We start from the raw sequence: 22,838 nt of genomic DNA on the forward strand, positions 1-22,838 counted from the left end.
GTGTATAGGTGCTATATAAATAACCAATACAATACATAAGCTCATAGAGGTCCCGGTAGGGCGTGTTTTGGTTGGGGGGGGCAGGTGGTGAGTGGAAATGGCAAAATGGATTAGGATTATTACGAGCAGTCAGTGGGAGGGTAAATAACCAAACAACACTCACAAAATGTGTATTCCTCCTCACTGACATCTTTCTCCTAGCTGTACTGGAAATCAGTGGGGCATGGAGCATGTTGGGAGGGGCAGAGGCGCACAGGAAGTCCAAGAGGGGAGAGGAAGGAAGAACATGTGTTACGTTGCAATGAAGATCAGGGCACTAACCCAGCAGGTCCTGCAATCGTTCTGACAATGACCAAAAGCTGGTTTTGGACAAACCAACAATTGTACCAACCCAGTGTCAACGTCATGACTATAAATAAGACATGAGAACTTCAGACATGATCGTCAGCTCGAGGTGGTGAGTTTACCATATGCAATTCCGAAGGATCAAAATTATAAACCAATTTAGAACCAGCCAATGTATAAATCATAAATAAAAGCTTTGAATTACAATGTTCGGCTACGGTTGTATATTTGTCATTTTGAGTGCCGGTTTCAAAAGGGAGGTTTTTTTTTTTTTTGCCTTTGCATTTCACAACAATAGTTTTTGAATCCAAAACTTCAAAAGCCAGGCAAGTCGCGGAATTTCTTATCTCATCTCCCAGTTTGGCGTTGGTGCTGCAGGCACGTCCTTTATTGACCACCAACATGGCTGCAATTCTTTCTTTGAGACGTGAGAAACAGCGGCCTTGAAATCAGCGATGGCTGCTCCGTCAGAGGTCCTGGGTGGCGGCTGCGTGCATTCGACCGGTCCTTCCAGCTCAGTGCTTATGGGGTGGCAGCTCAAAGTGTGTATCTTTCATCACATCAAACATTTAGGTTCAACAGCAGTGTTCTCACTGACATGTTAAGAGTATGCATTTCTGTGAGCTCTCTATGACTTGTTTCTGACGCTCCACTTATCAGGTAAGTGCTTCAATCAGAGTTAATGGCAAAGGGTCTCTTCCAGGAGCAGATTGAGAGTTTATCTGCACAGCAGCGGAAATCAAAGTTCCAAAGTGGTTTAACCACTGAACAGATGAAATGCGCGACTCCCGTACAATTCCTAACTCTTTATGCGACAACGATAATCCAACTATAGCCATGACAAGCGGGTGCAATCGGTCTAGTCATGTTTTTACCTTTGTACTCTGGGAGTTGTATCCTGCATTGAAAAAAGCAAAACCACTTCTATTTGAAAGCAAATGATAAAAGCATTAGTGTGATTGCACACGCCTGATAGAACTGAGAGCTCTGCCGGTCACAATATGTGGCAGCTCGAAGCGGTATCACGACCTGAGGTAAATGACGAAGCGGGTAAAAACACTGGCAGTTTGTTCTCTGGAAACGCGAGCTTTTACGTTTGCAAGAAGAAAAACCAACAGAAGCGGAAAATAATATCAGTTTTTGGACGGATACATCTGAAATGAGTCCGCGGCGGACACCCTAATACCATAGGGGAATATGGCCACACCGGCACATGTGTAGAGGATTCAGCACGCGAGGAGTTACATGTGCTCATTTGCTCTACGGAATGCAAATAACTAGTCGTACTAAATTACAAGTGTTTGACACCTGTCTAGCAGTGCGTTAATTAATAGACGCGGTGCGTTCAATGGTTTGAATGATAACATTTAAGAGCACGTTGTTTTCAACCTCCAGTGGGGTCAGGAGAAATCCCGGTCCGGCCCCTGTGCTTATATGGCTGTGACCCTTAGTGAGTGGACCACCGAGATTACAGCCACAGTCCTCTCTTCTCTACACACACTCCTTCAACGGGGACCCCAGGCCTGGCACCGTCGGCCCTCTGATGATCCCCTGGACCCCAGCCCACGAGCCACTGACCCCTCCATCCCACCACTCCTCAGAAGCTACAGCCCGCTGCACCCCACGGGGGCCACTGAGCTCACTGCTGTTTGGGAACATTGCCCGGGGCTCGGCAATGCCAAGCCACATTCCCCTGCATGTCCTGCCCACCTGCCTCCCCTATGCCATGGCAAAGTCTGTTGGATGGACTTGGTTCTGACTGACATCCAGTGTCCACATGCTTAGTACAGACCCTCAGTGTCTGATACTCTAAAAACACTGCTTCCATCCTGTCACGGGTGCACGAGCTGGACACAGGCAATCACCTAGCATTGTACTCTTACCGACTCAGTCATTAGTTAAAGCAACCCAAGGCACCACCACACACATGGTGACAGTGCCTCTGCTATCTACTTCTGGCTCAGGCCGCTAAGCCCACCACGCCCTGTCTCGCGTGCTGTCCTGCAACAACTGAACTGAAAAGGTAGCGCACGTGCACCCCAGCCAGACACTCATCATTAACGAATTTCAGTGGCTGATAAACAGCCAATGAAGGAAAGAGTGTTACATGGTGTGTCTTCGCCCTGTGCCTATCGCTTTAAGAATCTTTATAACCCAGAAAAGAGGCACGTAGCACCAGCGCGGAGTCCGGCGGAGAGTCCAGTCACTCTCCACTCAAACGAGAGGCAGACATGAGGCGGGCGCGAGGTGGTGGTGGTGATCAGCTGTCTGGAGGGCATGGAGAACGTGGAATCACGACCTAGCGCAAGATCTCTGAGAAGCAGAAGAGGGATGGGGCAGTTTTTAGTGTTCTCTGCACAGACAGATAGGGCGAAGGAGAACAACGGTAAGCCGGAACCTCCATGTAGAAAGCTGCAGTCCGACCTTGTGAGAAGAGGCCCACCGATAAGAGTTTGTGGAGGACAGATGGCTGCGTGTTCTCTCACCCCCGCCGCCCTTCCCCAGGTCTGACACAGAGGAAGAAGCTGCCTGCTGATGCTCTTGTTGTGGGGAGGGATGTTCCTGCAGTGTCACCGATCCATCTGTGGTGGTCAAATGGCGTTGGCTACCAGGCTGGGTGGGAATGCCGGAGCCGTGGGACCGGTGGTGAAAGCTCAGGTTGGCTACCTGGGCAATAAGCCAGAGGAACTGCCAGCTATACCGGAGACGGCACAGACGTGCACAGATTTAGATACCCTTCTAGTTGAGCCATGTGACTGGATGAGGGTGGGGTGGTTGGCTAAACAAGACATTTCTATTCTGACAATTACAACGATCAGTGTAACAGCAAAAGGCCAGGTTCACGCAAAAGAATTAAATGACAAACCAGACCTTCAGTCACCACAGCCTTCACCACTATCCCCTGCACGCGAGCTGCAAGTGTTTTTGGCGGATAACAGTTTGAAATGAGAGTGTAAACGTGGAAATGGCCCATGAGCCCGTTCTCAGCTCTGCCAGAACCCTTCTGGGAAATGTATCCAAACCAGAGGGTTTGACAATGGTGGCCCCAGGGGAGGGGAGTATAAGGAAAAGCTGGCCCATTGAAGCGAGCAATTTGATGGATGTGGACATTTTGGGAATGAGTGGAGAAGTCTCTGTGGAGGGTAATCCGGTCATGAGTGAAGGCCTGTCCTTGAACAATGTACCAACCTCGGCAGTGGCATGTACACCGGCCACATTAGAGAGCTCAAGGGGCAAATGGTTTTACTGAGGACCCCCACCCGTGTTTGCCATGCCTACCCCTGTCATTTCTAAACTGGCTCTGCCGCTGAGCAAACTGGCTCCTACAAAAGCCCCTAATTGTGGAGGAGGTAGTTGTGATGCTCAACATCCCTAACACCAAAAAAACAAGCACAGCAGATCAATCAGCTTTTAATGAGGTCAAGGCAGGGGATAAGACAATGGAACGTTCTCTGAAGAGAGACATTACCTGAATAAAATATATGATTAAACTGGTCGAATTAAGATGATCACCAAAACGTAGAAGGAAGACTGACTCACTAGGGATCCAGAGAGTGTGCCCTGCGATGGAGGTGGATATAGAAGCCATGTATGACACGTTGGACAAAACATTAGGAGAGTTGAGGCAAGACATCCTGAAAACTCCAGGAAGGATGGAAAATGATCCTGTAGATGAACGGGCAGGTGAAAACGCCCGTGTAGGAATGAAATCAAGAGAACATGAAGGTGGGAAGTAGTCTCCAGCAAAACGCAAACATCACAATGGAAGAGACTGTCCCGGAACAGACTTCAGCAGTGGGAGGTCTACGCTGACTCGGGCAGTAGCTCCCTTTCTGAACATGTACAAGTCAATTAATGATACTCTGAAAGATCAAGCTACATTAATAGCTATGTTGCATAGTAAGGTTCTTTCTATTGAGGGTTTCATCAGTGCCCCTAAATGCCGGAATAATGGAGGATTAAAGGACGGAAGTGAGACCCAGAATTCAGAAACAAGATGTACACATGAAAGCCTTATGGAACAACGGTGCGTGTCAGTGGGAACACAGGCCTGGACCAATGACCCCAATGAAGAAATTGAGTGCACAATATCCGTAAGAGAAGAGGCTCAAATGGTGTAGTCTATCACACCCATTTGCAAGTCATCAACAGAGCGAAATGTAACCGAAGACCCTGGAAATCTTAAGGTAACCACGCTGGAAGTGGGAAATGCCTTGGAAAAGTCTGTTGAACCTACATCAATAGAAGTTACGAAAGCCAAAGAACTGTCTATGCGCCACGATCCAGTGGTGGAATATCCTTTATTTGTACAGAGATGCAGGAAAAAGGATGAAAAGGAAAGGCAGCGGAAGTTGAGAACTCAAAAAGCCAATCGATTAGTGAACTGAAACTCGGACGATGGTGCATCACATTTCGATCAGTCAGCCAACCCACACCACCATGAATGGTGGAAATCTGCGGGATGTAGCGACAGGGATGGAAAAAGTGAGAGTCCAGATTGATGAAATTGTAGAAGAAGGTAATGTACTAACGATGTAACCCGAGAAGGGGTATTGGTGAGAAATTCTGAGACTCACGATGAATCTATAATTTGATCAATTTATACCATGAGCCCTGATTAACAGGATGGGACTCCCCGGTGATCAGCCTGGGAGGGGCCCGTTTCCCAAGATTCACCCATGAGTGTTGATCCTTTGACCCTGTCATTCCGGGATTATGAACAGTTCATGACAAATTGGAACGTTTCAAAACTGGAAAAGCCATCTTTGCCCTGTGTGGAATAGAGGGTTCTGAACTATCCCAGAAAAGGCAAAATAAGATACCCAAACTGTTGTGTCTGGGGAAATGGGTCCTGGAAGACCCTATCAAAGTCCCCCTAGTAGGGAGTTGGGCCAAGTCTAAAGCCAAAAAAATGGAATCTGAAGTTTTCCAAACCGCTCTGCCGGAAGAAGGCAGTCAATATGAAAGGTCCTTTGCAGAAACCTTGTTGGCATGGATGGTGGAGGCGAAACAGAAATCTGAGTCTGAATCCAGAAACTTCAGAGGACAACTGATGAGAAATGTAAAAGATGGGCCTAAAACTAGAAAGGCTCATAGATGGGAATGAGTCCCGAATACTAAATCGAAGGAATGTCATAGCTCTGCTCAATTGCATCCCAAGCCTGCGACAAGTTCTCTCAGAAGATCTCCAGGTAATTGAATTTGTTGATGAAGTACGAATGGACGCAGTGTTTCTTCACATCCACTTGGCAGTGGCGAAGCAGAATTTACTAGTGGCAAGCTGGAGCTTTCGAAAGCTGGGCTTTGATCTTACTCCAGTATGGGGAGATCAGGGATTGCTGGATGACCTTTATTCAATTAAGGCCCAGGCAAATGGACCTGTGCCCCTAGCAGGGGATATGTGCGATCAAATCCACTCCAGGAGACACATTGATGGCCATGGTGGCTGGCGCACCTACAGGGCCAACTGGAAATTACCCTTACTGTTTCGAAAATCAGGAGGAGAAGGAGAGGCATTTGTTGGTCAGTAGTGTCCCAAGCTTTGGTGTAGGAGATAAGCCAAATAACTTGCATCCGTGGTTTTCCACAAGAAACAAGAAATAACCTTCCAGGGTCCTCCCCAAGAGTCTTGTATATGATATCAAATAGGGAAAACCTCGGTCGTGGACTCTGCCATCCTGGAATACGAGGCGATTTATGCATATCTTCAATAAAGGGGGCATAGATCTGGACGGCATTGATATCATTTGCTTGCAGGAAACATGGCTTAGAAATGTGCCAGTCCTTGATGGCTTTACGGTTATAATAAACCCAGCACACAGTGGCATAAAAGGTAGCCCAACAGCTGGATTACTGGTGCAGCGAGAAACAGCCCGCAAGTGTTTGTAAAAAACGCAGTAAATCCAGACCCGTTCATGCAAAAATGATATGTGCAATGGAATCTGTTAAAAACTGGCAAGGGTACGGAAAAGGATGTAGGGTCATTACTAAATATGTATTGGAACCCTAAAGCTATGAACACAGAGGAATTTGTGGGTCAGTGTCGCTATTGGTAGATGAGTCATGTACTGTAAGTGGCAATGTGATTGTGTGTGGTGATTTGAACTTGACATGCTTCCATTCCAAAGGGGTACTCCACCTCCTGGATAAAGCAAACAAATCTCAATCTGAGGAAAGATTAATCTTGGTCCAGATTAATGAACTCAAGAGACTTCCTTTTGTTAAATGGTTACTTCCCAGGAGATATGCCGTGTATGTCAACATGGTCAAGAGGTAAAAAGACAGCTATTATTGACTCTGTATTTGTAACACATGATTTGTTTGTAAGAGCAAAGGACTTTGATGTGGTTTCGTGTACTGCTAGTGATAATAATTTACTGAAGGTGCAATGCTGGGAGAAGGGAAGGGAAGAGGAAAAGCGGGTAGATTTGGACGTGGAAACAGAACATGGTGGCTGTAGGCTTAGAATGTCTAGGGCGAAACAGAGGTTATATTAGGGTTGTTATACAAGAGTGGAAAATATTTTGAAGGAGACTGTCTCAAATTCTCCATTAGACTATTTGACAATACTTTAGTCCTTCATGACTAAAGGTTCTGCCCTTGGTCCTATTCAGGTAAAGCTTAGCCATGTGCCCGATAAGGTGGTGGTGGGGGAAAGAGAGATCTAAAAAAGGCCCAGAGAGAGGTGAACCATTGTGGTGGTGATGAAGCAGGACTTCAAGGTCGCTGGCTAAAAAATGCCTACAAACACTGGCTCCGAGAACACAAAGTCATGATGCTGCAGCATAATAATGAACAGATTTTGAGCGCAAATTGCAAAAAAAACATGGGTGATACATAGAAGTTAATTACATCTTGCTATGAGACACAGGATGCCCAACAGGCTAATGTGGTGTGTGAGACCGCATGGGTGAGACATGTTAGAAATCTATATTCAAAAGATAAGCAAGAGGAAAATGGGGGGAGTTTACGACCTGCTATTACCGGGAATTTAGAGGAAAAATGGAGGACCTTCTAACCTCTCACTGTTTGGTGAATATCAAAGACAACTGTTGATTTGGTAGAGCTAATTAAAAAACTGAGCCCATCACAAGCTCCAGACCCTGATGAACTAACAATTGTAATGCTCAAGCAAGATCCGGACTTTTTGGCAAGTTTCCTGCAAACTATCTTTGATAGGATAACGAGAGATAGATCCCTTCCTCCATCATGGGTACGAGCCGTGGTGGTCCCTATATTTAAGACAGGCAGTAGGGAAGATCTGGGCAATTATCGCCCCATTACCCTCTAGAATGTCTTGGGGAAAATCTACAGAACCTGTCTTCTGAGGAGACTGAATGATTGGTCTGAAGCAACTAGCAACCGAGAGCCTTACGAGAGAGGCTTCATGAAGGGCCTGCGTAATAGCCCAAATGTGGCCATGCTCGCTAGCCTCAAAGGAAGTGTATTAGAGGGCAAAGGAAAGATATGTGTGGCTTTTGTGGATTTTATCCATGCATTCGACACTATAACTAGATCAAGACTATGGTCCAAAATGCCCTGACAATCTAATAGAACACATACGAGCCCTGCGCACGGAAACCACTTTAAGAGTAAGATTGAACAGGACAGGCCTCCTAACTGTGGAAATCTGAACATGGCGAGGTCTAAAGCAGGGGTGCCCAATGTCACCTGCCCTTTACAGACTTTACATCTCAGACTTGGCCCAGAATATGGGCAAGGCAATTGCATTTCCTCCGAAACTTAATAGGACCCCAGTGGGCCACATATTATTCGCTGATGACCTGGTCCTTATGGACCAGATGGAAATAGGTCTTCAGCGGCTGTTGGTAAAGTGAGAAGAATATGTAAAAGAGAACGAGCTCATCATCAACCACGCGGCCAAAATGAACATTTTGATCTTAGAGAAGCCTCAATCTCAATCTGCAAGGCAAGCTCAATGGTATATCGGGCAAGGCCACGTAGAAATGGTAGAATCCTTTAAGTATCTCCGTGCTTGCATTAATGCAAGCAAGACTGAGATTAAATCTGTGGAACTGCTGAGAGGAAAAGCTAATGCATTGGCAGCCCAACCTGTAACACTAAATAAAAGGTACTGTAGGTTTTCAATCAAACCCGTCATAAAGGTAAAGGTGGTGCTAGCATTTAGCTCAGAAGCCTTGTGTTCTGTCCTGGAAACGATCTGGCCCTTGACTGAAGTACTGTTCTGGAAAAAGGTTCTGGATCTCCCGAAGTCAACACACTGATTCAGATAATCCGACGCGAACTCGGGTTGATCAGTTTGAGGGATATAGTTGAGTGGAAGTCCCTCATTATTCAGTAAATGTATCCTAGAATATTTAAATTGATAAGAGATTAAATGACCGCAGGAAGATCAACAGCCCTGAGGAAATGGAAACTGCAATGTGAAGAGCTACTTGAAAAAGCCTCAGCAATTGTAGAAGATCTGAGATCTAATCCATGAAGGTTAAGAAAAACTTGTGGAGGGTGGATTGGATTGAGACTTTGGAGGAGGCTAGTAATTACAAGCGGTTCTTCAACTGAAAGCTTGAGCCAAGGGCTGCTGGCAAGCTCCTTAGATATCTTGTCACATTTCCGAATAGCTCCCATAGATCTTGCTTCAGGAGGTGAGATTGAATCTTTATCCATCGAGGGGGTTCTGGCCGCAAGTGCAGCTAAAGTACGTCAATCAGTGATATGTCGGTTCTGTAAGACTGAGGGATTGGTGGAGACTATTAGCCACTTGGTTCTATCTTGTAGACATTTTACTGATATAACAACATGACCCTTCCGGTGACTGGTCAGCTATTAAAGCTTATATTAATAATGTATTAGTCACAATTCTTAATATGTACAGCCCCAATGCCTCTGACCCCTAATTTTGGATTCATCTGAAACAAATTATATTTAATAAACACTTTAATTATTTTATTGTATGTAGTGGCTGTAACCAAATGTATGACTTCATTCTTGACCAGAAATCTGATTTCAAATTCATTAACTCCAAGTCGCACTAGCAATTTATTCATTCATAGAAGACCTTCCCCATGTAAATACATGGTGCTTTTGTCATCATGATGATAAGGAATCTATGCTTTTCTCTTCCCTCCATAAATCCTTTTCCAGACTGGATCTTGCTCCTCAACACTCTTTCTTCCTTTGGTCTCAAAGGCCCTGTTCTTAACTGGTTCTCTTCCTACCTCTCCAACCGTTCTTTCGCTGTCTCTTGGGGTGGTTGCACTTCCTCTACTCTCCCTTTGGACTTCGGTGTACCCCAAGGCTCTGTACTGGGTCCTTTCCTTGTTTCTCCTTACACTGCCCTCCTTGCCCCCATCATCTCTTCTTTCAGTAACTCTCACCATTTCTATACTGATGACACCCAGCTCTTTCTATCTTTCTCTTCGTTCACACCTGACATCCACCACAATCTTTCTTCCTGTCTCACTGCTATAAAAACTGGATGTCATGCCACGTCCTCTCCCTCAACACTGATAAGACTGGCGTTGTATTCTTTGCCTCCACCTCGCCTCCCCCTCAATCTTCTCCTCCTTTCATTCTTTTTCCCCCTTCTAAACTCCCCATTTCTGACTGCGCTGGCAATCTTGGCCTCCACCTTGACTCCTCCCTTTCCTTTTCCCACCACATTTCTCTTACCTCCTGCGCCTGTCGCTGCTATCTCTTCAATAATCGCAAAATCCATTCCTCTCTCACCTTCCATGCCTTCCATGCCACCAAACTATTAATCTCTTCCCTCATCTTCTCTCATCTCTTCTACTGCTCCACACTCCTCTTTGGCCTCCCTGCCTGGCATCTTGCTCCTCTCAAATCCCTCTATCACTCTGCCATCCGTACCCTTTGCCTTCTCTCTCCTCATGACTCCATTTCCTCTTCGCTCTCTCCTCTTGGCTGGCTTCCTTTTCACTCTCAACTTAAATTCCTTTTGTTGACTTCCTTTGTCTCGTCTTTAAATCTCTTCATGATCTCGCCCCTCCCTACCTTTCCTCTCTCCTTTCATTCTACTCTCCCTATTGCCCCCTCCATTCGGCTGATCTCTTCCTTCTTACTGTTTCCCCACCCCCTTGTGCCCCTTCCCTCTTCCGATCCTTCCAGCTCCTTGCCCCCTAAACTGGAACTCTCTCCCTCTATCAATCCGCTCCATTTCCTCTTACCCCTCCTTCTGCTCCTCCTTGAAATATCACTTTCTCCTTACCCCGTCCTGTTAACATCTCCTCTTCTCTCTTTCTCGTCCTCTGTTCTGTTTCCCTTTTACTGTCCTAGGCAAATTGTTCTGTATATTGTTTTGATGGTTTGTCTCATGTTTTGCACTTAAGCTTCCACATATTCCATCTATACAGTTGGTGTAATGTAAAGCGCATTGGAGTAAAGCGCTCTATAAGTTTAATAAATAAATAAAAAATAAATAAAACAAATTATTCACTCAGAAGTTGGTCCTATAGATATATCTGATCACTCTGCGCTCCAGTCTTTACTATCCTTGAGTGGAAAATACAACTTAATATCGCTTCTTGGTGGAGGTTTACCTCCTTTTTTTATGAAATGATCCTGCTTTTATTCAACAATAACTTAATAATTTTTGTAGCTAGCATATTCTTTGTTAATAATAACCCACTGGATACGACTATCCATAATAATTGGGATGCATTGAAAGCTACCATACGTGGTTTCATTATACAGCAAGTTGAAATTAAAAAGAAACAAAATTAAGTTACTTGAATCATCATATTATAACCACCCTTCTGATACTACTTTTAAATCCCATATATCTAAGCACATTTAATTTAACAAATATAATACTAATAAACTTGCTCCTCTCCTCTAAGAACTAAAGCCACATTTTATGGAGGGTGTAATAAATCAGGTAAATTGTTAGATTTTTATTTTCTTATTTTGAAATGGGAAGCTGGATTTACTTCTATTATTAACCATCAAGCAATTGGGGTTACTGGTATAGAACAAAATAATAATTCCTTTTTTGATTTCTATTCTCAACTATAATTGGCAAACCAGACAATTCTTGATGATAATATTCATGATTTTCTACCTATAAATAAAAAGATTTCTGATCAGTGAGTGGACTTATGCTTTGTAGATACTCCTATGTCATTACAGTAAGTAAATCACCAAAGCCCCTGGACCTGACAGTTTTCTCATTGACTTTTACTTTTCTTTTTCAGCTATACTTTCTCCTGAACTCCTTGAACAATGTAATCATTTCACAACTCTAGGCCATAGTTTAGGTTCCTTTAGTGAAGCCCTACTAGTTGTACTTCGTAAACCAGACAAAGATCCTTCATATATTACAAACTACTGTCCCATCTCCCTAACAAATTCTGAATAAAAAATTGTGGCCAAAGTCATTGCTAACAGATTAGATGGAATAATGCCTAATCATTCAGGGTAGATTTGCTTCCTCTAATACTAGACTTCTTTTAATGGTCATTCTCATGCACAAAAACATCCCATTCTCTTATTCCTCACACGCTGGATGCTGAGATTTCTTTCCTGGTGGGGTCGCTTGGACTCTATCAAGATGATGCTTGGTCCTATTATTCTTCATTACCTTTCTATGATTCCATTTTTATTATCAACTGCATTCTTCAAGAAAATAGACACACTTTAATCTAAATTCTTATGGAATAATAATACTGACAAAACTGCTTTTAATAAACTTAAGACTAATAAAACCAACGGTGGAGTTAAATTTACAGAGTTTCTCAAATATCATAAATCCTTTATATTACAACAAAACATCTTATTCCAAAATAACAAATCTCAGTTATCTAATGCTCCCACTTGGCTCAAATTGGAAACGAAACTCATAACCCCCTTTTTTTTACTTCATTTTCTCCAAACCTGTTCTTGGCCTGTTATCAAATTAAATCTGCTTCTACATTCATGGAAAAATGCATGAAATAGCCTAATATCTTGTTCACGCACTGCTCAAGATACAGCTGACACCTTTGTTTGGTTTAATAAATTATTCCTGTTGAAACCCAAGCATTAGGTGTTGATAAGATAGTATTATGCAGATATATTTCTAGTTAAACACTCATTCCATCACAATTCACCTATACCCTTTCCTGATCTTTGTGTTTGATATAATCTCAATAATGTAGATTTTAGAACCTATGCAAACCTTACAAACCTAGTCACTACAGCTATTCCCTTTTACCGCCAAAATGTTCCCTCAAAACATGTTGATTTAGTTGCAGGTACCCTTTCCACTAAAGCTTCTAAACTGTATTCCATCCTTAATCAATCCAAAGACAGTAATGATTCCATCACTAAAACTATTACATTGTGGGAACATAATTGGAATTTCCAAATTTTCTCAGACACTTGGGGGCTCATTACGGGGTTGCCGGTATAACCCACCAGTAGGCGGCAGGCGGCAATTGTAACACTCTTACTGACACTTAACTTCCCGGTGCCACCGGGATATTATGGCAGGCGACAGTAACTGTAAATCCCCATTTCCATGGAGTGGACTCCATGACAATGGGGTCACTGAAGCACCGGCACCATTGCTAATGGGGCCTGTGCGTCAGTGACAAACATGCCAGTAGAGGCCTGAAAACCCAGCAGCTCAGGCCTGCCATGGGATCCGTGACCCCTACCAGCAGTGTTGTAGTATGGCAGTCCGGACCGACATACTTCTAATGAGGTCTTTGGGGTAAAATCTGCGATCAGTGTTTTACAACCTCAGTGGCAGCTAATTAAACATAATCACACTATTTTATATTACATCAAGCTTACCTAACCCCTGTTAGGATTGCCAAAATGTCCAATTCTTTTCAAAAGGTTTGCTGGTACTGCCAATCCCCTTCTGCTGACTTCATTCATTCTATATTTAAATGTAAATATGTCTTTTCTTTTTGGGAACAGAATTGGGATTGCTAACAAAATATTTTTTTCATTTCTGGAACAATTGTCACTGTGTAATGTAATGGCTGGCAATTTGGTTAATCCATTCATGTCATCAATTTCTTCTCCTGATTTAATGCGACTAACTGGAAAGATGCACAAAAATTATCATACAATCTTTGGTGGAACTCCTTTTGTTCTTTGCATAGAATTGAAAAAATGCCTGCTCTCTCTTTATAGCAAATGGAATATCTTGATCACTTATTTATTTCCTTGTTTGTCTTTGGGTCTGTCTTGTCGCTCTCCCCCTGTAAATTTCAGTCTAGTTAATGAATAGTTTCCAAATTCTATAGCATGGTTCCTAAATAATAATGTCTTCTAAAGTTACTATGAAATTTGTACTATTGCAAAAACTTGACATATAGTTTTCTTGACATTCAATGTATGTACCCTCTAGTTTGCTGTACTGTTTAAGATAATACTAATAACATTATTTAATTTATAAGGAACTAGCTGTGCCCAGAGCATCTGTGCCAATCCAGCTACCCCCCACTCCCCCCACTCACTCGCATTCCGTTCCTCTTTCTGTATGTCTCTCCCTCTCTGTATCACTCTATGGGCCGGGGTTACAAAAGTGTTTAACAAAGGCACCAGCACCCTGATCAACTATTTGTAAATCAGCGCCTTTGTCCCTTTCCCTGTGGATGTGTTTGGAGTTGGCAGGTGCACGTTGGCTAGTGATATCCCAGCTGTAGCTGACAGCAACGCGGCCTTCGACAAAGCACAGATCACTTGGGGATGCTTTTTTATGGTTAAGAGTAGAGGGACTGCTGCAGTGACAGAGGCATCCCCTGAGATGAGGAGACATATATTGTCATCACACGTGTCCTACAGGAACGGCACCATTACACTGAGGGCATGTCTGTAAGAGGTGAGAAGATGGAGAAGCAGTTGCAATCTCTGGAGAGTCCTGGAGTTCATTAGGGACCCGAAGACCAGGCTGCAATGTCTACAAGTGTACTTTTTTATTTTCTATTATTTGTTCATTACTTGTATTTTTGAATGCTGTAAATAATGCACAATTTGGAAGCCCTACCAACAAATCAATGGCCAACACATGAACTTAAGTATGCTTGGTACTCGCAGAAGGAACACAACATTGGTTTTAATGGAAGGTTGGCCCCTTCCAAGAATGGGGGACATTTTGAGAGAATTGTTTTAGCATATTATCAGTAAAGGAAGCCATTAACTAAAGGACAGTATTTAATTGTAGTAACCTTGTAAACTAACTCCATTAGAAATGTTTCATTGTTCCTTTCTAATAATCACTTCCAGTATATATTGCAGTTAGAATAAGAATGTTACATTTGTGTTAATGATGAAAACACATGATCAAATTCTAGAATAACCATAAGAACTATTTTCTGATAGAGAGTTATTACTTCTAGGTTGTCAGTCTGGTATCATGTACTTATACTGTTTCGAAATACAGTTAAGAGCAAGGGGAATGCCTCAAATAGAACCAATGAGGGTTCTTGGCTATTTTGCATATAATCAAAGAGAATTTAGGAACATGAAAAATTACTATAGTTCTTAATATTTGAGAACTATTTATCCAATTAAAGGGTTGTATGCTTGGATCACTAAGCACATAATGCAAATTGTGTTTGGTGTCATTTCATTTTTCACAACACTCACCCTAAAATTAGATTCTTTGCAACTACAAACCATGTATATTCCTTTAAAAAGCATACACATGTAGATGTGAGGATAAAATGGCTGTGGAATCCAGTGGGGTCTGATGGTTGTCCTGCTTCTTGTCTCTGGAGACAATGCGCCCGTTTCTCAAAAACGAACATAAATCAAAAAAGCACACTTTTTATTTGTGTTTATTTCATCAATGCACAGGTCACCTTATTCCTAAATGTGACCTCTGCATTTCAGAGGGCTATACAGAAGAGCCCCAAAGTACTGGCCAGCCCCTTTGCTTATATTAGTGCCCAGATTTAACAAGGGGGTCCTGGGAGTCCCTCTGCCAGACATTAGTCCTGGTTACGAGAGACTTACCCAGAGTCTTTAGCTCACTATCTTTCACAGAGAAGAAATATCCCAAACATATCAGTCTTTGTCCTGCCCTGGGGCATACTCCCGGCCCTAGTGCAATACTTGATCACAGCACCCATGTGGGTCCTGGGATCCCTGAACGGGTCTGTCACTGAGAAATGCTCTAAGAAAGAGAAATGCATTTCTACCTTTGTTTAAAAAATAGGAAAGCAAGAGGGAGATCAGTGTTTCAGGTCGCGGGTCCCCAACTACTAAGAAAATGCATGACTGGTTCAGAAATCACCTTCTCAGGCAACTCGCCTTCACCTGCGCCTGGTCATACAAGTGCAGGGCAACGCATTCTGTGTCGCGCCGCTTGGAAGAAATTGGCATTGTTCATTCCTCTCCGATCGGACACCAGCACTCTCTCTTCCTGCTCTTCTCTCGGATCCTTCTTCGCTTAACCTGTGGGGTTCCTCAGGGCTCTGCTATTTCCCCACTACTTTTCCATATTCACGCCCGGCCTCTTGCTAGGATAATCCGTTCTCACGGGAGTCCTTTCTATGCCTATGTGGATGGCACGCAGCTGGCATGGAGAATTGACCATGAACTTGATGCCACAGCGCCCTGTCTCAGGAATTGCTTAGCAGCAGTGGGCAGCTGGATGAATGCCAATTGACTGAAACATAATGCTGACAAGACTGAGGCCATAGTTTTTGGCCATTCCCCAGACACTCAATCTCTTGGTCCATTACTCACTCCTGTTCGATTGGTAAAAACATCTTGGAATTAAGATGGTCTCTTCCTTCTCTGCATCACCACAGGTCGATGCTGGGAGTGGGTCAGGCCATCTGAAGCTTTGAGTACTGAGAAAGAAAGGGGATGCATTTTATCAGGGGTGTTGCTAGGTCTGGAAAAGACCCGGGGCTACGCTAATGTCGGTTGGTTGTAGCTCCTGAGATTCTCTCCGGGGCTACAACCAAAAGACCAGGGGCTATAGCCCCCTTAGCCCCCCCCTAGCAACGCCCATGCATTTTATCCCGACTCATTCGTGTAGTTCTGGAGTCTCTGCATCCATTTCAGGGATGCTGGATTATTGCAACTCCTCATTACTTGCAAAGTTCTTGATCCAGCGTTTCCAAGTGCTGCAGAATTCCGCTGCATGCCTGGCTTTGGGCTCGCCAGAATCTGCCCATGTGTCCTCGGCAGTACGGAGCCTACATTGGCTCCCACTGGAAGTGTGGATCACCTTTAAATCACTGTGTGTGGTCAACCGGGCCAACTATGGCAGCCGGGTCCTCTATGCCTGTGAAACATTTGTTAACTATGCTCCGTTGCAGCTATTGCGCCCTGCTAGTCAGCTACGGCTATTTTTACCCCGAGCCACAGTGGGAGGAAGGGCCTTTCGGTGGTTGCACCCACTATGTGGGTTATTCCACCACATTTTCTGTGTGACATTCCTGACCATCTCATATTCACTGAAGACTTTTCTTTTCCCTTAGGTGACTGGTTATTTCAATTATTCTTTAGGGTTCTCTGGCTTCTTGTGTCCCTCAATGCGTACCTTCCACCTAGTGCCGAGATACCCCAGAGCCTAAGCACTTTATAAATTCGAAATTGATTAATTAATTCAATGCCTTTGATTTGTGTCCATTGCATAGTGCCTCTGATTTGTGAATTTAGGGTCTGCAATGAAATGTGCAGAAACACCGCATGATATGGGTAAATCTGCAAACGGAGTGAAAACGTGCCTGGACAGTGCGCCTCTTAGATGCACACACTCAGATGTCCTATGTGGTTTGGGATGCAAGTGATGAGTCGCACTAGTGCATTTTATTGATCAATTGCAAAAAAGACGTTTTTGAGAATCCGGCCCCTGTGTCTTCTCCCCTTGTGAAATTTTAGAAGAGGAGGAGCTGAGAACAGAAGCTGGATTTCAGGGTACAGACACTTGTGAGCATTCCCGGATACCCAATGCACTGTCATGCTTAGAGGAGCACATACGTAGGATAACATAGCCGCTATCTAGTGAAGTGGCAACCGCACCGGCCTTCATCATCACAAAACTCCTCGATGACTTTCAATATCCTTATAATGTATGGCCGGGATTACTTTTTCCCATATACTATCAGGCCAGAGATACAATATGTTCTCGATGAATCGGAATATCCCCCTGCCTGGCGAATGATCAGCTGTCCTGTGCCCTTTCCCGGTGCTTTGGAGGGGTTCCACAAATCGTCTCGTTCCACTTGGTGCCAAATAGACACCAATGTAAAAAATCAATACAACTGCTGTTTACTGCACCTATAGATGGAAATGTACATGTATTGGAACCAGTGTCGATACGTTGGCTCAGACCCTGTCACCAAAGGAATGTTCTGGACCCGCCACTATTATATCATTCGTCTTTTGTGAGCAGACATGAGGTTCCCGTTGTCTTACTTTGATATCTCATTTGCATGCACCAATCATGCTGTTCTTTACAGGTGACAACCTCCAGACAGCGCTTACCGTTGCCAGACACTCAGGGATGGTCTCGGAGAGAAGCAAGGCCATCCTAGTGGAAGCCAATGGGCCAGAAGGTTCCACACCGGCTTCGATGACCCTGCAGACGCGGGAGGATGAGAAAAGTAACGGACACATCACCAAAGTGAGTACCTCTTCTACCGCTCAAAGGGTAAGTCCGATAAACAGTGTTGGTGTGGCTTGTAAGGTACAGAAGCGCTTATAGCCTAATGATTCTTTACTACATGCAAATGTTGTAATGACCAGTGAAGATTAGTTTATATCCTACGGTCCCCTTAGCAACGCAAGACTTGCATCAGAAGGCGGAAGGGACGAGCAGCAGCAGAGAAATCCTTTTTGTGTGTGCGACTCCCCCAATGAGGACATAAGGACATATTCAATAGCAGTGACAAGAGCTGAATCAAGGCACTCCCCGGGGAAGTGAAGAGTGGAGGAGTGTTCACGGCAGTTACAGTGACTCCCTGATCCAACGTCGTAGAGCTGGTGGCACCTTCACAACTTTCACCAGAGTGACTGTCCCTTGGACATCTTAGCTCACCGAGGGTAGCTTGAACGAATAATGGAAGCTTTCAGAAGAGCCATGGGATGGACAAGAATGCAGGATAGTCCTGGATTACTTAGAATAAAGGCACGTTCAGGCAAAAGTATCTCATAGTAGCTAGGTGAGAAAAGATATATATATATATATATATATATATTGACCTCCTTGACCTCCTGATAGAAGGGTATGATCATTTAGACCATATGCACAATGTGCTGCTAGATGTATTTGCATGTATGCACGTTTTTGCACAAGGTATCCATGTAGGTAATTCATCACATAATGTTGCACCTTATTGATAACTATGGCTGGTATTGAGAATGTATCCAATGGTGATGCCAATATCACATGTTCAAGCACTTGCACTTGAAATGACCTCAGGAGGGAGGAGCATGATCTTTCAGATCTAAGTAGCTGTACACGAGCGATGTTCCTTATACAGAGGACCAGTAGACATACATAATGTATAATTCAGAATGTAGAATAATGCTGCCTCCCACCATTTCACAACCACTGCATGTGGGAGAAGTCGATTCTGCATTCATATTAGATCTAGCAGTCATAACAAAAATGAAACAAATCGCGCACTTGCGCAGAATGCTTCCATAATTAGGTCAAAGTATGAAATCAATTAGCCAGTAATTGCCCTATTTATTTTATTTATGTGTTTGTTAATATAGCGTCGCAGCCCATAGGCATCAGGGCGCTAACACAGAGACGAAGGACAACAGATAGAGACAGGACAAGCAGGTCGCCACGGTCAGGTGGATGGTAGGGACAGGGTCAGGACGCTTACTTTAAGAGGGCCGTGTTCTGTTTTTTTCTGAATATCAGATAGTTGGGCTCAAGTCGAAGATCAAGTGGGAGTTTGTTCCACTTGGTCGAAGCTAGACTGGGAAAGGCTCGACCCAAGCCATTGGATTTGTTTACTTGTCCGGTCTGGATCAGCCCTTTGTTTCCTGATCTTGATGTCGACTAGGTACATAGGGACTGATTTGTTTTTTGAGATGTTCGGGGGCGGATCCATATAGACAGTGGTGGACAAGGGACATGGACTTAAAGGAGATACAGTCCTCAATCGAGAGCCAATGGAGGGTTTTCCTTTCATTGGAAATTTGGTCTCTTTAGGATTTGCCCGTGATTGTTCTTATGGCATTATTTTGAATGATTTGGCATTGTTTGAGGCATTTTTTAGTGGCACCAAGCATAAGGGAATTTCCATCATCAAGTCTGGAAAGTATGATGGCTCTCACGGTGTTGGAGCTGCTTTGTTGACTCAGGTGGGGGTTTATTTGTTTTAGCAGCCTTTGATGGTACTGACAGGTCTTTTTAAGGTATGCCACCTGAGCTTCTGCTCCCAGTGAGGCCTGCGGGTAAATGCCAAGAGTCTTCACTTTTTCTGAGACCACTACTGGGGAGTCTTTAATGTGGTAAGTTCAAGTAGAGAAGAAATCAAAGTTAATCAGTTTTACAATTGATATGGACTAAAGTTGAATAATCATCTGTACTTATTATAAGTATAAACTTATTCCAACATAGCCGCACTCATAGTGTGCATGGCTCTATTACATTAACATGACAGAGAGGATGGGCAAGACCTGGTGAATTGTTTACTTATATCAGGAAGCGAGTGAACAAGTTTGATACATTTAAGCCTGAAGAAGCTTGTGTAATGAGCGGAATGCGTGTTTTCTTTTTTTAAGCACGGATGGGTGAGTGATCTTTTCTTCTCTGGTTCGCTGGGATTGTGTGTGATGCCAACCGTATAAATATATTTGTGATGCATTAAATTAATTTAAATACTTTACTTTTTATTCTTTTTATTGTGGTTTTAGTACTGTATTAATACAAAACTTAAAGCACATTTATTCAAAAAGATTCATTGCATAAAAAGTACATTTCAGAGAACACTCTTATAGCAGTATACCCAAAATTAATTCCCTTCACCCTCTTGAATGTTGTATTAGACTTAAGTGCAAAATAAGGAACAGCATTTTATGTACGTTTAAATATGTTTCATCCATCATTTATTGATGACGTTCTACCTGATTGCAATTGATATTCTTCAACACTTCCCTCAAAGTGTCAAATGCCACTGAACAAACAACCACTGTTGTTCCACCATATACACTCGATCCAAATGGATCTCCTAAACAGTTCTCAATATTAGTGACGAGTTTTCCGCATCCCTTCGCATATAATTGTCCCACGGTCTTATAATGTGTTAGTACATGTCAACAAGTTTCTATCTCTTTGTGGCACATACTACATAATCTTTATGTATAAGGAATTGTGTACCAAGAGCCAATAAATTCCATCATAGGCAGTACATTCAAACGCAAAACACAACGCTTAAGGGCTATGCCACTTAGCTTTGCCAGATAGGGAACCGATGTGTGGCGATACCATCCTTGCCTAGAAAACCTGTGATACCGAGGTTTCTCGTGTAGGGAAATACGTTTCCTGAGCACCTTCTACGAGTGCCCAGGCTTTATTGTGTTTCTCAGAATAGCATGTGGGGCGATTGCCTAATACTGCTTGGGAGACTGTTCTTAACTTATATATAGGTCTGGTGCGCCTAGCCCTTGAGGGCCAGCTATACAATGAGGCTGAGCGCTACTTAATTAGCCAACTTTGTTTTGTTCTTCCAAATATATATATATATATATATATATATATATATATATATATATATATATATATATATATATATATTACACAGCCATGGTAGTGGCTGTGTAGTTATGGGGTTAAGTTGCTAATCGCATAGGAAGAGCACTTTTTGGGCAGCTTATAACTTCGCTCTCCCTAAACGAATCCTCACCAAACTTTGCAAAAAAAGTATATGGCCCACTCTGCAAAGTTTGGTGAGGTTTGGTCCAGGGGGGGCAAAGTTATAGGGGGGTCCCAAAATGTTTTTTGTCCCATAGACTGAATGGGGAAAAAACTTTTCCCACGCCTACAGCCCAAATTACAGCCCAAATGCTGGACGGATTTTCATCAAATTTGCGGCAGGAGCAGTGGCTTGGTCCCGAAAGCGTGCTGTTTTGTAAATTTGGTGAAAATCCGTCCAGTAGTTTTTTTTAAAACAACCAAAAAGTAGGTCACAAAAAATAGTGATACCTATGTCCACGGACACACTTCCCTGTTCGCTCCGTGGACAGGACGGCCATTGGCTAAACGGCTTGCGTCATGTCCGCGGACATACGGTGTGTTCACTGATTGGCTGGAATGAAGCGTGAGGTGCGTCGCATTGTGTTGATGCGCCCGCCATCTTGGATCCGCGGACATCGCATCGACGAATGGGGAAGAAATACAAATTTGGCAAGTGTGTTGGTGTGTAAGAGTGCTTGGGGAGGGTGGGGGAGTAAGAGATGGGTTAAATGCTGTATTTGTTTAGGTGGCAGCACCCCTAATGTGTTTGTTATGTCTGCGGTCACAGCGGCTGTCCGCAGACAAATAAATGTGATGCAGCGACCTATATAGCCAGTTAAAATGTTTCATTCTATGGGTGTGAGTTTAGGAGTAAGAAATCCAAGTTTCCCAACCCCTTTTACTGTGTATTTCAAATGTTTGCAAACTCAAAAATTAGCTATTTCCCTTTTTTGTTTCTCCTGAGATTTGGTTGTGTGTTTGTTCTATTAGGCTTTGTGTAATTTCATCCATGTGCTTCCCTTACTTTTCCTTTGTATTCCCAATTCTCAAAACGTGAAGCGCAAAAAAGGATTTCCACTCTTCTCTTTCTTTTTTAGTCTGTTGTGTTTGTGGAGGTAGGTCATAGTACCATGTGTCCGCACCCACAGCCGGTGTCAAGTGAGGTGCATGATTGTTGGAAGGAAGTGGATAGAAGACCAGAATAACATGAGAGGGTTTCCATATCATCAGGGGAGAAATAGAGAGATGATGTAGAGGGTGAAGTGGAGGAGGCTAGGCTATTGTGGGGGGTTGTCAGGGCATGGAGTCCTTGTTCCAAAGCAATTGGAAACATATGTCAAATTTACTAGGAGGCCATTGGCATAATGTCATCAGGGGATACGTTTGTGGAAGCAGGAAGCACTACAGGGTTTCCTGGATGATTTCTGAATAGATCAGGCTCAAATGTAGAAAGAGTTAGAAGCAAATCCTAAGGAAGAGGGGTGACGGATAAATATAAGTAATGGGGCACCCTGGATGAAGATGAGTAGGGCATGAATGTGGTAGTGCTATGGGAGATTGAAGAGAAACAGGTGAATGAGGTAGTTCTGGTACCTCAGTAGATGTCTAAGAAGAATGCGATTGACATTCTGATACAGCCCATGTACCTCTGCTCTTTGTGCATAGCAATGCTCATTTTGCACTTGTGGACCATCCACCAGCAGTATTTCCATCACCATCTGCACATCAGCTTTTTAGTTATGGTGAGAATAGCTGTTTTTCAGTCACAGAGGTTCTGACCAATGGGACATGCAGGTGCATACATTCAGTGTTGCCAATAGATCATAAATCTGCAGGAACTAAG

The 22,838-nt window shown here is 43.5% G+C and overlaps 1 protein-coding gene across 2 annotated transcripts in view; it reads left to right on the forward strand.

Annotated features, from left to right (window-relative positions):
* LOC138491105 (probable cation-transporting ATPase 13A4) overlaps positions 1-22,838 on the forward strand; it is an 891,483-nt gene that overhangs the window by 466,132 nt on the left and 402,513 nt on the right. For both annotated transcript variants that reach the window (XM_069617424.1, XM_069617425.1), the window contains one exon: positions 17,760-17,923. In XM_069617424.1, coding sequence (XP_069473525.1) covers positions 17,760-17,923 — 164 coding nt within the window. The remainder of the gene's footprint in view (positions 1-17,759; positions 17,924-22,838) is intronic.

The sequence above is a fragment of the Ambystoma mexicanum genome, chromosome 10, assembly GCF_040938575.1.
Source record: "Ambystoma mexicanum isolate Mex_15411 chromosome 10, UKY_AmexF1_1, whole genome shotgun sequence".
NCBI classification, from domain to species: Eukaryota; Metazoa; Chordata; class Amphibia; order Caudata; family Ambystomatidae; genus Ambystoma; species Ambystoma mexicanum.